This window comes from Oryza brachyantha, chromosome 6 (genome assembly GCF_000231095.2).
Source record: "Oryza brachyantha chromosome 6, ObraRS2, whole genome shotgun sequence".
Taxonomy (NCBI): Eukaryota; Viridiplantae; Streptophyta; class Magnoliopsida; order Poales; family Poaceae; genus Oryza; species Oryza brachyantha.
The window spans coordinates 1,125,425-1,141,032 of record NC_023168.2 but is presented as its reverse complement, the minus strand read 5'-3'; the positions used below and the strand labels follow the sequence as shown (position 1 = coordinate 1,141,032).

Below are 15,608 nucleotides of genomic sequence, written 5' to 3'. Positions count from 1 at the left end.
TTATTAAAAAATTAATCACATGTAAATTATATTCATGTCTTATCATATAATAACAATGAAAATATTAATTATATATTTTTTTAAATAAGACTAAGAGTAAAAAATTTAATTAAAAACTCAGGAATTTATTTATTTTGGGACGGAGGAGGGTGTAGGATATAACACGGTGCAGGCAGAGAGGCTGGTGCGCTGCTCTTTCTACCGAACCTTACGTCGCGCTACGCTTCTCCAGATGGAGAAGCTTGGCTCCGGTAGGTTAGGCAGATTCGTTTTACGGATCAACGAAAAGTCAGGGCAGGGCAGTTCAGTGGCAAGTGGATGAACATGAACGTTCTGGTCGGCCGCCGGACGGTCAGAGGAGAGCTGTGCCTGGACGGGTCAAAAGCTCAAAGCCGGCCGTGCATGTACATATTCTCGTTTGCCTCTTTGACTCGGGCGGCTGCTCCATTTTGACTCGACGACGGGGTTTGATAAAGCAGGAAGTAGCCGGTGGAGGATGACACAAACGCCACACTCTCGCTCATGCTTATCTCCAACATTATGCTTTCGATTTGGCCCTTTCAAATTTTCTGTTATTATTGCTCTTTGCACCCCCGGTCGTTAATTCTTCCTTTGAAAAGTAGTAATGCTAGTACTAACGTGTCTGCACGTCGTTTGTCCAGCACTCCCGGGGACATCCATGAACCATCGCCGGGACTGATGCAAACTGCCCTGTCCCTTTGCCTGCGGTAAACAACAATTTGCCACTTGATGGATGTCTAATCAGCTAGTCATGCCTCGCTCTCAAGGGGGCAACCCAACTTACTCCTATGATCCTGTCATGATGAAGAAGTTAACGCATAGGATGTGCTTTTCTATTTAAATTATTTTTAGTGTTTTTTCAGTTTTTATATATTTTTCGAACTAATAAATGGTGCACATTTTTAAATAATTTATAAAATATAGTTCATCATATTAACTTTCTACACCATATTCTTAATATTGTACATCATAAGTATTAAATAGTTATAATATCAGATAAGCTTTTATCTGGTATCATCAAAAGAAACACGATCTCAGGAGCTAAGGCGAATGTAGCTGAACACCATGAACCTGTTTGCCTTTTGGATGAGGATGCAGGATCTACCTGCCGCCTTGGGCGAAAGCCGAAGTTAACCTCCCCAAGTTAACCTCCCCGATAATGCAAACGAAGTTATGTTTCCAATGCATGAACGAATCGTGGTGGCCGACCACTGCGGGACACGGCCGCCTCCAGAGGCAGTCTGATTGTCCGAAGCCCCGTTTAGTTTTCAAAAATATTATATCAAATCTTTAAACATATAAATAAAATATTAAATATACATAAACATTAAAACGAAAAAATCGTGGGACGAATCTTTTGAGCCTAATTAATATATGATTAGCAATAAGTATTACAGTAGCCAACATGTGTTAATAACGGATTAATTAGACTTAAAAGATTCGTCTCGTAGTTTTCAAACGAAATTTAAAATTTATTTTGTAATTAGACTATATTTAATACTTCAAACCGTACATGTCAGTATAACATCTCTTCTGCAAAATTTTTCAAACTGAAAGCAGCCTGAACTGAAGCATGCACTGCGCACTCCTCCTGTCCGTGCTGCCTCTTTTTCTCTTTGTGCTATTTCTCCTCCACATGCATCCTCCAGCCAGGATGCTTGCTGCACTCGCCTCACCATCTGGACGTTTGCGTTTCAGTAATCAGCGAGTAATTAACACTGGCCAGTTCATTCATTCAGAAAATAAACGGATTTTAATCTCTCGAGACAATATTCTCTGAATTACATTTCCCTCCAAAATTCAATGTAACCGGTTGTGATTTTCTTTTAAAGAAAAAAAATCAGAACAAGAGTATAGTGACATTTATCAGTCTATAAAAATCAAGTTCAAAAATCATTCTGCACTTTTGAGGGGGGAAAGACAAATTCAGCTATTCTAGTGTCGAGCTGAATTTGCCCCCTTTTTTATGTCTCGATATGTGAAATGAATTTGTTGTAAACAATTGGACTTAAAATTTTGCAAAGACGGGTACGACGACCGGGTGCGGTTTGTCGGCTAGATCGGCTTCGATGGCTGCTATGGTGGTGGCAAAGATCTACGTGGACAATTAATTTGTAGCTCAGGCCACATTCATCCCCCGGTAAGTTAACTTAACCTCTTCATTTTTCACACGCACGTTTCTTGAACTACTAAACGGTGTATTTTTTATAAAAGATTTTTATAGAAAAGTTGTTTTAAAAATTATATTTATCTATTTTATATTTTTAAATAATTAATAATTAATTAATATACTAATCTATTACTGTGTTTTTTTTGCACCGGGTAAGTTAACTTACTCCCTCCCTTACCGAATGGGGCCTCAGTCACTCTGTAGAGTTATCTTCTGATTTGGTTTGATGTAAATCATTAACGGTGATGTAAGTGAAATTTGATAAGATCAATGGTCGATCATTGATTTTGGATTATGTTTACTGGTTTAAGATAAGAACTATACACAACTTGCAAGTCACTTAAAAACAATGGTTACGTAGATTCTTGTCAACCATAGTTTAGCGATATGGCTATCTTCGTCTTTATGTCAATATTCAGATTAGTTTTCTTTCTTTAATCAAGCTATGATTTCGTAATTAATTGTTTTTATATGTCGTAATGAATTCCATTATTTAAAAGCCGCAACATCATTAATTATTTTGAGAACTTATTGTAGCTTGATTAAAGAAAGAATAAAGAGGATGTCCCGGATCAAAATACTTTCCCGTTAATTCACGAGAGAAAATTGGACCTAGAGAAGCACATCGGCGCAGGCGCGTCATGTCCTTCCCAATGCATATTACGCCGTACTCTACCCGTTTTCTAATTTGAGACCATTATTTTTTAATCTACTTCTGATCGTTTATCTAAATCGAATTTATCGTCCAAATATATAAAACTATGAGCCATACATAAAATTTAATATAATAAATCAAATCAAAAATAATAATTAATAATTATACAAACGTTTTTAATAGAATGATCAGACAAACATAAACTTAAAAGTCAATAAGTTTAAGGTACAAATTTACGACTATTCTTTGCAGCTCGCATCCTTGCAGTGGATAGATTATTTTGATGAAAGGGGCAATTACATAGCTGGCCATACTTCAGAGTCTAATTGCGGATTTAGCCTCGTTTTTTTCGCTTTGCAGATTTAGCCCTGCTTTTTAAAAATGAACCTCATGTTTGGTCCTACTCCGTTAAGTTAGGTTAACGGTGTTAAGTGAGGAAATATTGGACGTCTTTGCCCTTACACATTTGATCATGTTTTGTAAGTATTATTTATATATTTAGCTCTGTTTTTACACATGTGTATACTTTAATAAATATTTGTAATACTTAACTTGTATTTAACAGATTTGAGTCGGTTTTGATTGATATTTAAGTGAAGTTTGATAAATTTGACTAAAATTTAAAATACATTCAATTAAAATTTGAACAAATTTTAATGTTGTCATTCATAAGCATGTTGAGTTTATCAATAGCAGCTTGAGCTGCCTCATCCCGGTCAAACCGAACAAAGCCATAGCCCTTTGATTCTCCAGAAGCATCGGTTGCAACTATCCAGGAAAGAATACAGGAAAGAATGTTGCCAAACACACGGAAAGAATGCTGGCCACCACGCCGCCACGCGCCGGCCGCCGCTGCCTGCTAGGCCAGCCCGCCGCTGCGCGCGCCCCGCCGCCGCGGGCCCTGGCCGCCGCGCTGCTGCGCGCCTGGCCGCGCACGCCCTTGCCGCCGCGAGCGCCCTGGCCGCCGCACCGCCGCGCGAGTCCTTGCCGCCGCGAGCGCCGCCGTGTCGCCGCGCGCCTGCCCGCGCCGCTCCCTCGCCTGGCCTGCTCACCGCCCGTCCTGCTCGCTGCCCGCCTGACCAATTAACCTTAGCTTCTAACCGGGAGAGAGGAGTGCATATATGCTTACAGTAGACTGGGATATTGCTGTCATTTCACGTGTTTTTTTTCTCTATTTTCTATTTACACTACTCATAGTTTGTTAATAGTAGAATTAAATGAGAGCTTTAATTTTAAAAAATGGGACTAAATCTATAAACTGAAAAAAACAAGACTAAATTTGTAATTAGACTATATAAAGTAGGACCAGTTATGTAATTGTTTCCGATCGAAAAAGAGTGATACGGAGTCAAGTGGTCAGATTTCGCCGCGCACCTGAAATGAACCTTTCGCATGCATGCAGAGACGGTAGTTTTGTACTTTTGTTTTCTCCGTTCAACTGACGTGTTTCCAACGTGGGCAACCAGACGAAGAAAAAAAACATTAGAAAACGTTTTGTACTGTTCAGTTGTTTGTTCCTCGAAGCCTCGAAGTCGAAGGCCTGGCGGTGAATTACAGCAAACAACAACGCGAAAACGAGAAAAGAAATATGACTTTAAAATCCTTCCTGGTCGAATTCAGTAAAATTTATGCTTCAGTAACGATCATCCATAAAGATCTCCGTGAAATCATGGTGATGATCTATAACTATTTGCTCAAAGAAGCGTTCGTATTTGTACAATAATCAAACGAAACAACATTAGTAGTATTTAATTGCCAGTAGATTGCCGGGTGATCAGCGGCGCATCACGATGGTCTCGAAGCAGTTGAGGCCATCGAACGCCGGCTCGTACGCAGCCTCGCCGGAGAAGCGCTCCTTCCTGCCGCCGTCCTCCTTCTTAGCCTCCGCCGGCGGCGCCTCGGCCCGGCCGGCGGTGGAGGCCTTCACGGCGGCGGTCACCGACGTGCCGGCGAAGTCGACGACGTCGATGCCTGGCATCTCGCAGAAGACCAGCGATACCAAGAACCTCTCCATGGCCATGGGTATGAGTAATCTTCTGAGCTTCTCGTCGATGGAAAAAACAGTGTGTTCCGGTTTGGTTCTTGGGTAATTCTCGGTGATGAATTTATAGGGTGGGTTGGCCACTTTGGGCTTGTGCAGACTCGGACTGCCATGGCATGTCCGATTCGGTACCATGCACGCACTGGTGAACGTCCAAATCGTGTCGGACTCTGAGTTGATTTAATCCAAACATTGCCTTTGATTGTGATTTGTGATGCTACGAGATGATGAAAAATCAGCTGGCCCATCTTCTGTTTGGGTTTCTCTCGTGGTGGGCTCATAATGCTTCCTGGGCTTTGATTAAACGAGTTTTTGAAGTCCTATTGTGAGGTTGTGACTGTGTTTGCGGTATGTTTTCTTCGGCATACCGTGCTAAGCATGTCTTTTTAAAAATATTTTTTTGAAGTGGTTAGTATTTCATTTGTGACCTTTTGGATTTATTTACATTTATCCATATGTCAATGTATATATTTTATATATGTGTATAGAAAGTCTTATAATATGGAACGGAGAGAATATATTTTAGCAAATTTCATGTTTGGTAAATTTTATAACTAATATTTAGCGAATCTCACATCACCACATGTGTTGTGCATATCTAAAATATTGTCAAAGGTGCATTTCGTCCTTACCTTTTGTTTTCGGCGTTCCAAAAGACGTGGTGCATCTGTGTTTTTAAAAGCAGCCTTTTTCCGGAAAAAGAGTGCCTGCCTTCTGCTTTTGGTTCGTTGCCAAATATAAGCCTTTGTGATATTTTTTGGCAAGGTTTAACATGTGCAACATACCCAGGCATGCAGCCCTTAATTGCGTTGGGTGTACGCTTGTCACCGAAAGATCGACGGTGACTGTTTAGGTGTTTTAGAAAAAATAAGACAAATAATATATTTTACAAACGAAAAATACTTTCTGAATATAAATTTATATACGTATTTTTATCGATTTAAAAGCATTAGGCAATGTTGAAAAATAAAATTAGACAAAAAAACTTAAAATTAACTTTAAATTTATGGTTAAAAAATTAAAATTTGACTTATGACTGGTGTTGGCATCACATCGATAGCTTGACCGACACCCTTCGCGGGGGAAAAAAATGAAAATCGAAAGAAGAGACACACTCGGATACCGAATTCGTTGGATTTCAGTAGGGCGATTACATCCTAGTGCAATTAACAAATCGAAGCATGTTGCTTAATCTCTAAAGATCACACAACCTAACAGAGAGAAAATTAATATCGCTAAAAATGACAGAATCAAACAAGAGAGGGGGGAAGAAGAACAAGAAGCAGGCAGAGCAGAGCATGTCAATGGGGGGAGATGGTCTCGAAGCAGTAGAGCCCATCCAGGTCCAGCGCCGGATCGAACCGCGCGCCGGCGCCACCGCCCTTCGCCGCCGCAGATTTCGCCTCTGCCGGCGCCGCGCGTGCCTCCGACGACGGAGGGCTCTTGCCGCGGCCTGTCCCTTCGGCCGCCGCCGCCGACGCCGCCTTGTTGCCGGCGCCTGGTTGCCGGCGGTGGACGAAGCTCTCCAGCGCGCCGGCGCTCATGCCCGGGCCGAACACGTTCCCGGGCCCCGCGCCCACCACGGACATGGCGATGATCCTCTCCATGCACGGCGGCAGCAGGAGGAGGAGCGGGTGCGAGAGCTCGTCTCGCCGCCGCGATCTGTCGCCGCGCCCGCGTGCGTTGGGTAAGGTCGCGTCGCGTGGCGTGGCGTAGAGGCGTCGTCTCGTCTCGTCTCGCGCGGCGCAGCTGACACGCTAATCTTTATAGGCGGCGAATTGAACCCAAGCGTACGTGCTGCCGTCGCAACCTCCCGTACTCGGATTACTCGTTTCCGATTCCTACACGTATTTGCAAACGACATACATATTTACGGACAAAAAATAATCTATAAATAAAATTTATATATATATATTTTTAACGATTTATAAATAAAATAAAATAGAAGCTGGGGATGAAAAAATATATTGAAATAAGTTTAAAAATTTAAACGGGAAAGGAAGCTGCGTTTTGAAGGGGTTTTGTGGATGGGGATGCATGACGATGCAGCAGCGCATGGACCAGGTACGACGGATGCAACAGCAGCAGCGTGAGACAATCATATGCATGGCTCCCGTGAGCCTCCTCTCGTCATCCATGACACCATTCACCAATCTCTGCATGTCCTTTTGCCAGGACAGGGTGCTGGGGAGGCTGCTTCCTTTCGAGAGGTTGTTAGTATAGATTAATGTAGTATATTACTATTCCATAAATATTATGAATTCAATCACTATAAAATTAATTCTGAGTAGTATGAACATATTTATAGTAATATTTATTTTACTACTATTTATAAATATCAAATTTCATCTTTAATTATATAGTAGTATATCACACGTTAATCTATTTATTAAAAAACATTTTTTTTCTATTTGGATAGCATATAATAAAAAAAGACATCATCAAAGATTTAGGCCGCGTTTGAACCAAAATCTTTGGTGCCCTCCACGTACGCAAAATAGAGCGACAAGTTATCATGTGATTAATTAATTATTACTCCCTCAAATTCTAGGATTCATGTCATTTTGAATAATGATACGGCCCTCAAAATCTATATTCAACTATAATTTTATAAGAAAATATATAAAATAAATAAATGTTTACCTTATTAAAAGTATGTTTTTAATACTTAGGTATACGTGTTGTTCTAGTTTTCTCCAACTAAATACCTTTAAAGTTATTAATAGTTAATGTTTTAAAAGTCTGGTCAGTATTTTCCAAAGTGACAAAAATTATGAAACAGGAGAAAGTAGCTTTAAAAACTTTAATAATAAATTAATATAACTTCTAAGAGTTAATTGTACTTTGGGTCACCTTTATTACCTAAGTTTCACCAACCATCTCAAAACATATCTTTTAAGTTTGTATTAGGTAAAATTTCCATGGTAACTTTTTGGACCATACTAAATAGCTTTTCTCGCCATATCTAACTTTCATTTCAGCAAATATATGGACCAGTATATCGAAGCTGATGTGTTTGAAGTCATTGATGTGTACTTGGAAAAAAAATCGTCTGAGATTGTCCAAACCACAACAATAGCATTTACCCGGTCCAAAGTAAAATGATAGGTTTAAGGGTGGTAAAAAATATGGATAGTAAAGTATGATCCAAAGTACAATTTACTCATATTTAAAGCAACTTTCTTATATAATTATTTTATAAAAAACATACCGTTTAGCAGTTTGAAAAGTGTGCGTGCGAGAAGGAGAAAGAAGAATTTGGGAAAACAGGTTGCTGAACGCTGCTCAAACTTCTGCTCTCTAGTTCTTCGGGCACACGCTTCCTAGATTGCTTAACATTGTGTTCTTTTAAGAAAAGAATTTAATAGAAAAATATTTTTAAAAATCATATTAACCCATTTTAAGCTTTTAACATGATACTTAATTAATCGTGTGCTAATCTACTGCTCTGTGTTCCTTGTCGAGGGATGGGTTCCGAGCATAGATTTTCGAGCAAAACCTTAATAAAAGAGTTTCCCCTGCTTCCAGTGCAAAACAGGGCCAGATGCCTGTCACGTTTAGTATGTGCTACTACACACAACACATTTTCCTTTTTTTTTCCTTTTTGAACTTTATAATAAGTGTGTTTAGATGGAGGTGATTAGTCCGGAAGACAGCTTAATTTCAGCAAAAGGCAGTGTCAAGGAACAGTATATAATTCGCTAATTATTGTCCATCTTTATTAGTGACTCCGACTGGCACGATGTGTGGATCGCAACGGGTGAAGGAGATTATTGAGAGCCTCCAAGTTGGCCATGGAATAGATTTGCATTTGCAAGCCAAGCTTCCATGGCCGTTGGTTTGGTCAAGTAGTGACCATGACCCTAAAGTTTGTATGGTCCCTCTCTTCTTGACTCGGCCGGCCCGGACCACAAAGGCGGATCAAATCTCTCGGTGTACAACTCATTCACGGTTCTATGATTAAACCAAAATTTTGGCATTCAAACTTTGTCTCAAAATTAAATCAATTCATATACTGGGCCGCGCTCTTCCCCTTATAAGATAACTTATCTCCCTCGTTTTCCGTGCGCACGTTTTCCGAACGGCTAGACATCATATTTTTTGCAAAAATTCTCTATAGAAAAGTTGTTTTAGAAAATCATATTAATCTATTTTATTTTTTAATAATTAATAATTAATTAATCATGTACTAATCTGTTATTACGTTTTCTGTGCCAGGCTAAGTTAACTTACCACACTCAAAACGAATGCGGCTCTACTCGTTCATTGATACCACATTCCTATTAACGAGGGATATTTTTGTCCTTTTTCTCCTTAAGTTCTCTATGAGATGCTAGAAGTTGCCCTTGGGGATAGAGGGGATATATGGTTTAACAAAAATAACACATTAGACTTAAACCCTGTTTCGACCCCTATGCTAAAATTAGCTTTTTTTTATTACCATTCTTGAAATGTTACCTTGAGTTATTATATTTTCTAGTGTAAAAACGTGGTAACTTCAGGTATATATGTTTATATACTCTTTGGTATTAAAATTTAATTTGGTACCACCTCCGTCGCATAATAAATTTATTTTTTATTTTCCCGTGTCCAACCTTTGACCATTCGTCTTATTTGAAAAATTATAAAAAATCTTTAAAAAATTAGTCACATACAAAGTATTATTCATGTTTTATCATCTAGTAAGAATAAAAATATTAGTCGCAAAAAAATTTCAAATAAGATGAAGAGTCAAAACATTGTATTAAAAAACTGAAAAACGATCTTATTTCGGGGGACAGAGGTAGTACATTTTAATATCGTAAAATTTTCATGCTAAAATTGATATGCTTACTTGTAAAAAATCATGCATGTGTTCCAAAAAAGACATAATTGATATGCTTAGTTGTAAAAATTCATGCATGTGTTAAAAAAAAAGACATAATTGATATTCTTAGTTGTAAAAAATATCAGTATCAGTCGGCCGTGCTTGGAACATGGGATTCCCTGTTTACATAATATTTTCTACCACAAATAACCTATTCCGACAAAATTCCTTCCATTTTCCAAGAAGGCCTGGAAGCAAGAAAGCCAAGTATGATTCCGTATCTAAATCTTGAGGTGACTGGTATCCACCAATGGATGATATGCTTCACCTTGTTACTTCCGAGGCCACAAGCAGCACCAACTGGACTGGTACCAGCTGATGTCCTGCCTGAACCTGACGTAGACGGACGATCAATATAATGGAGCACTAGTAAATGACAGTGCCATCTGATCAACCGTAGCCACAAACCTCAAAACACACAAACAGGATATTTTAACGAAATCTTTTATTAAATAAACCATTTTAGCAAGTAATTTTATTACTAAACCACTGGGTAACATTTTTTTGAGACAATCTTTTGGCTAGTGGTCTGCCACGCCGCCTGGTCGACATGACATGGCGTGACAGTCTCCACGGACAATGTCAGTAGCTGCCATGCCATCGACAATGATGTGGTAAGCCGTTTCGTCATGCCAATGTTGATGGTATAACCAAAAGGTTCATAGGGTGGAAATATTTTTCCCGAAGGTTTAGTAATAAAATTATTTATTAAAAAGTTTAAAAAATAAAAAAAATCTATTTTAACAGCTATAGCAACATATATATCATCATCGATCTAGAAAAACAACCATAAGATGTATAATAATAAACCCTTTATTATTACTTAATTATTATTGGTTACATGCCCACACACAAATTCAGGGTCCAATATATACTTATGCGCACCCACAGGAGTACAGCATCAAGCTTATTAGCCTATAATGGCTATACATATATATTATGTAGCTATCATTTTCACTACAACAAACGACTGGCTCGTCGTCGTTTTCATCGATCCATCCATGTACTTGTGCTGCATATGCTGCAGGTTTGTTCTTCTTCAAGGAGCAGCCACGTTCTCCTTGGCGAGCGGCGCGATCTCCTCGCCTTCGACCCCCGGCTGGCTCCCGGCGACGCCCAGGCCCAGGAGCACGTTCTCCCAGTTCCTTGCAGGCCCCTGAAACCCATTGCAAACAGATGAAATCACTTCTGAACTTTTGACGTGTGTGCGATCGATGGAGTTGTTTGTTTCGTTCGTACGTACCTTCCAGGAGAGGTCCTGGTTCATGCAGTTCCTGACCATCTCGTCGTACGCCGGCGTGCCGACGACGTTGATGGCGCGCTTCAGGGTGGTCGCCACCTTCTGAACGTCACTTGGCTCCACCACCTTGCACTGCCAGGCAGCAAAGCAAGCAAATCACAGCACCAACAACTTAATTAGCAACAGCTAACACAACACCATGCAGTAATTGCAGCTAATGTGAGCATGGAATGATGGATGATTCAAGTAGGCCGGCTTACGTCGACGCTGAGACGGCCCATGTGGAATCCGGTCTTGCCTTCGATGACCGTGTCGACGAGCCCGCCGGTGGAGGCGCAAGCACACGGCTGAAGTAGCATGAATCATGCGTATGTTAATTTGAGGAAGCTGACGAACTGAAGAACTGATGGAGAGATGGAGATGGAGGAATGGCGTACCGTTCCGTATCTCATCCCCTGGAGCTGGATGAGGCCGCAGGGCTCGAAGCGGCTGGTGACGGCGAGTATGTCGGCTCCGGCCATGATGTGGTGAGCCAGCGGCGCGTTGAACTTCACCACGGCTCTCACCTTGCTCGGGTACTTCTCCTCCGCGCTCTTGAGCAACTTCTCGAACTTCTTCTTGCCGGTACCCTGCACAGATCAGATGCCCACGCCGATCGATGTATCAACCTTCATTTGGAGACTGGATTCTGAATTCTGAATCTTGTATAGGATGCGTTACCAGAAGAACGATCTGGACGTTCTCCTTCATGAGCTCCGGGATGGCGGCGGCCATGACGTCGGGGCCCTTCTGCTCCTCCAGCCTGCCGATGAACGCGATCAGGGGGATTTTCCGGTCGACCGGAAGCCCCACCTCCGCCTGCAACGCCTCCTTGTTCAGCGCCTTCGCCTCGATGGCCTGAAAAATGCGACGCATTTCTCGCCTTGTCAGTATCGATCAGGTAAAAGATGAGCTTTTTTTTTCACAGAGATCAACTGTGCGTGCTCACCGTGGTTGCGTCGTACTTGACGGTGATGTACTTGTCCTTGCTAGGATCCCACTCGCTGACGTCCATGCCGTTGACGATGCCGGTGATGCCGGTCAGGCGCATGATGTTGTCGAGCTCGCAGCCCCTGGCAATGCCGGAGATGAGCTCCTCGGCGTAGTACGGACTGACGGTGAGGACCCTGTCGGATTCCAGGATTCCAGCCTTCATCCAGTTGATCTTCCGGCCCTCCACTGGCTTGTCATACCTGAAATCATCCAGATTCAGCATTGCTTGTTTGCTATCACCTCAATCTGAATGGAGGCAATGCCAAATCCGACACTCTTAATCAGTTTCTTAGCACACCCGTCGATGAAATCGAAGGATGACCTGAACCTCTCGGAGAGGTTCAGCTCAGGGAAGTCCTCGAAAGCGAAACGGCCCTGGTAGGAGATGTTGTGGATGCAGAAAGCAACCTAGTGAAGCTTCAAACAGTCAGTTTCTGAACAAAATGCAGTGAAGAGTGATAGCATGACAAGAACAAGCAATCCAAAAATAAAAAACCTTTGCATTCCTGTAGATGCCATTGGGCTGGTAGTTGTTCTTCAGGTAGCTCGGCAGGGGGCCAGTGTGCCAGTCGTTGCAGACGAACACAACATCCTCACCTGTTGTCAGTACCAACGGAAAGGAATTAGTCTGATCATGATCCTGAGATCAATGGCAGTATGGTTACTACTCACCATAAGTCCCGGAGAAGTATGGGTTGTTGTTGAGGTTTAGGATCCTAGGAGCCTCGAGTGCTGCCTGCAATGGCATCCATGCATTCACAGTAACATCTTGCAAGAATTAGTATTGAATCGTACATAGGATGGTAAATTGGTGATGCTTAAATGCTTAATCCAATCATCAGGTAGAAGATCACTGACCTGGCAAAGAAGGCTGAAACGCAGCTGATTGTCCTTGTAATCAATTCCAGTGTCAGGTCCGTAGATCTTCTCACCGGTCTTTCCCCAAACCTGAAATCAATCACCAATTCAAATTAAGCTCAATGCAACTGCTAAATGCACTGTCTTGACTCAGTTTTTTTTAAAAAGATGGGAACTTTTGATGACTCCACCTTCTCGAGGAACGACGGATGGTCAATGAACACACGGTCAACTCCACGCTTGTAGCAGTGGAAAAACCTCACCCTCTCGTACCTGTCTGCAACCTTGATCTGCATTTGATTGCACCACAAAAGTTAGGTTAAAAAAAACCTTGCGAAATGTGATAAATCATCTCATGCTACTCTTGTGATCTTGTCACCTCAGCCACAACGCTGGTGTCCCAGGCGTCCTTGTATTGGTCGTAGCGAGGAGAGATCACCATGACCCTGTGGCCATTTGCCTGCAAAGAACACAAGCCGCAGCGTTACGCATTGCATGCATGGATCGATCCAAGAACAGTTGAAGAAGACGATGGCCAAGAAAGCTTCTGCGCTTACAGCCATGGCAGGGGGCAGGCCACCGAGGACGTCGCCGAGGCCGCCGGTCTTGCTCCATGGCGCCATCTCGGCGCCGACGAAGACGACGTTCATGCCGGCGCCGGTGGCGTAGACGACGACGGAGGGGAACCTCCGGCTGCCGCGCTGCACCGACCGCTGCTGCTTGGGAGTTGCGCGCGCGCTGGTCGTCACGCTGAGGGATCCGTCCGCGCCGGCGGGGCTCCGGGGCTTGAGGCCCTGGAACCCATGGCGGAGCATCGACGACGGCGCCGACCTGTCGGCGATGCCGAAGCCGGCGGACGAGGTGGCGAGCTGGGACGTGGTGAGAGCCGACATGGTGGTGCACAAGCACGGTCAGCTGTCTGAAACTCTTTGCTGCGGAAATGACTGCACTGAATTAGTGAGGTTCTAGCAGGGTGAGCCTAACAGAATTTGAAATGGTTTAATTTGAGATAAATTCAAGATCTTAATTGGGAGAAGCTGGTTGTATTCGGGTATATTTTTTAAAACTAAAGTTGTATTAATTTGAAATCCAAAAATTAAACAAAAGTATAATTAGTTTACAATTTTTAAAAACATTTACAAATTAAACCAAAGATCTTCGTATTTTGTCTAGAATTCAAATAATGTTATTTGTGATTAAAATAATAGAACAAATAACCTCAGCTACTACTGCACTCGATACGCAAAGGTCACAAACAGATGACTAGCCTGATTTATTTTAAGAAAATATATTCCTTGACACTAAATTTAACCCTGTCAAATAAAAATTCACCCTAGTAAAATCTATTATCATTTTTTCTACAACTTATTTTGACCGTTCTTAATAAATTGCCGGAACATCAAATCTGTAACAACATACTATCCTTTTAACCGCCTCAACTACTAGAATTGGTTGTCTTTCTGACTCTACTATTTGTGGACATCAACCCTTGACTTTGTACCAAAACAGAAACCCTCTTGATCCGTTATTTCTCCAGTGCCTCAAAACATAATTCTACGAGGCCCAAACACAAGATCTAGAATCTAGATCATATATAACATCAGCATGACTAAAAACATAGGAAAAGAGAAAGATCTAGCACGCACGTAAAACACGTACATCCGTGCAATTGCAAAGAAGCAAATGCAAGATCTCCCAATTAATCCACAAAGGGATCGATCACCCATCGATCGATCTGAATTAATTACTGATGAACAAGAAGGAGATCGAGATGAAGGTAGGTATACCTGAAGAAGCTGTGGATGAGATCGAGGGAGTGCTGCGGAGTTGTTTGTGTTGTGGAGAGGAGTAGAGAGAAGTGAAGGAGAATGAAGTGGTGAGAGGAGGAGGAAGGAGGGAGGTGGCTATTTGTAGCGCCGTTGCGTGAAGCCCGGGGGGGGGGGGGTGGGGTATTACCCGGTCCCCACCCCATGTCGATGGATGGGTGAATGACATGCGGGGCACGCACCGGTGGCCCGCACGTCAGAGGCGTCTCGCCAAAGACCAGAGCAAACCAAAGCCAGACCAACCGATCCTGCTTGTCCCGTTGCGCTTTGCCCAAATGGCCGGTGGCCGTGACGAGCAGGGCAACGGGAGAAGCGAGAGCGATCGAGCCGCTGCCGCGCGCGTCGCGTTTGCCTTGCCTTGCCTGCCGTTTCGGCGTTCGGCTTGCTTGCTTGCGTGCATGCACGCGCACGGTGATGGATTTGGATGCATGCCTCGCGCGCGGGCGGCCGTGGTGAAGGCTCTTTTCTTTTCTTTTTTTTTGCTTTCCAGCTTCGTTTTTGCGTTTGCGTTTGCGTTGGATGCCTCGCGCGCGCGCGCGCGTGCCGTCCGCTCCGAAGCGGGGAGCGATTTGTCGTGCGGGCGGGGGGGTGTTGGGGTTGTTTTGCTGCTTGTGTTGTGCACGCCGAAATGTGACCCGTCAACGAGTAGCGGACCCATCCTTTTGCTATACTTTTGCCTATAAATCAAAATGTAGGTTCTCAATTTTAGAATTTAATTAACATTATTTGTAATTATATTTATTTTCTATACTTTTTGACTACTCAAAACATATTTATAAATCATTTTGCGTTTGTCAACACGTGGTTTTGTTTTCTCTTCCAGGCCGTCGAAAAGACGACCAGCTAACCATCGATCTACTAGCTAGGCAACAAAAATGGGCTCGGTCGCGTGCGTGGC

The 15,608-nt window shown here is 42.6% G+C and overlaps 2 protein-coding genes across 3 annotated transcripts; both read right to left on the bottom strand.

Annotated features, from left to right (window-relative positions):
* Positions 1 to 5,912: 5,912 nt before the first annotated feature.
* LOC102717903 (BTB/POZ domain-containing protein 2-like) lies at positions 5,913 to 6,612 on the bottom strand. Its single transcript, XM_006655692.3, has one exon. The coding sequence runs from the start codon at positions 6,492 to 6,494 to the stop codon at positions 6,189 to 6,191; it is 306 nt and encodes a 101-aa protein (XP_006655755.1). The 5' UTR covers positions 6,495 to 6,612; the 3' UTR covers positions 5,913 to 6,188.
* A 3,937-nt stretch (positions 6,613 to 10,549) lies between these two features.
* Positions 10,550 to 14,759, bottom strand: LOC102717622 (granule-bound starch synthase 1, chloroplastic/amyloplastic). Of its 2 annotated transcripts, none has more exons than XM_040525257.1 (14): positions 14,672 to 14,759; positions 13,442 to 13,816; positions 13,264 to 13,344; positions 13,076 to 13,174; positions 12,885 to 12,974; positions 12,699 to 12,762; positions 12,523 to 12,623; positions 12,325 to 12,434; positions 11,983 to 12,226; positions 11,715 to 11,891; positions 11,432 to 11,623; positions 11,255 to 11,341; positions 10,998 to 11,126; positions 10,550 to 10,910 (listed from the first exon to the last, which is right to left on the bottom strand). In XM_040525257.1, exons 2-14 carry the CDS (start codon positions 13,775 to 13,777, stop codon positions 10,794 to 10,796), a joined length of 1,827 nt encoding a protein of 608 aa, XP_040381191.1. In that variant the 5' UTR covers positions 13,778 to 13,816; positions 14,672 to 14,759; the 3' UTR covers positions 10,550 to 10,793. The 2 variants fall into 2 exon arrangements, with proteins under 2 accessions (XP_040381191.1, XP_006655754.2); XM_006655691.3 differs by having other exon boundaries at positions 13,442 to 13,828; positions 14,672 to 14,729.
* Between the last annotated feature and the right edge of the window lie 849 nt (positions 14,760 to 15,608).

Bases quoted from the DNA above. Each gene is read 5' to 3' on its own strand.
- LOC102717903 (XM_006655692.3), bottom strand. From the start codon at position 6,494: ATGGAGAGGATCATCGCCATGTCCGTGGTGGGCGCGGGGCCCGGGAAC.
- LOC102717622 (XM_040525257.1), bottom strand. From the start codon at position 13,777: ATGTCGGCTCTCACCACGTCCCAGCTCGCCACCTCGTCCGCCGGCTTC. The intron at 13,175-13,263 runs GTGACAAGATCA...AATCAAATGCAG, and splicing joins ACACCAGCGTTGTGGCTGAG to ATCAAGGTTGCAGACAGGTA. The intron at 12,624-12,698 runs GTGAGTAGTAAC...TACTGACAACAG, and splicing joins ATACTTCTCCGGGACTTATG to GTGAGGATGTTGTGTTCGTC.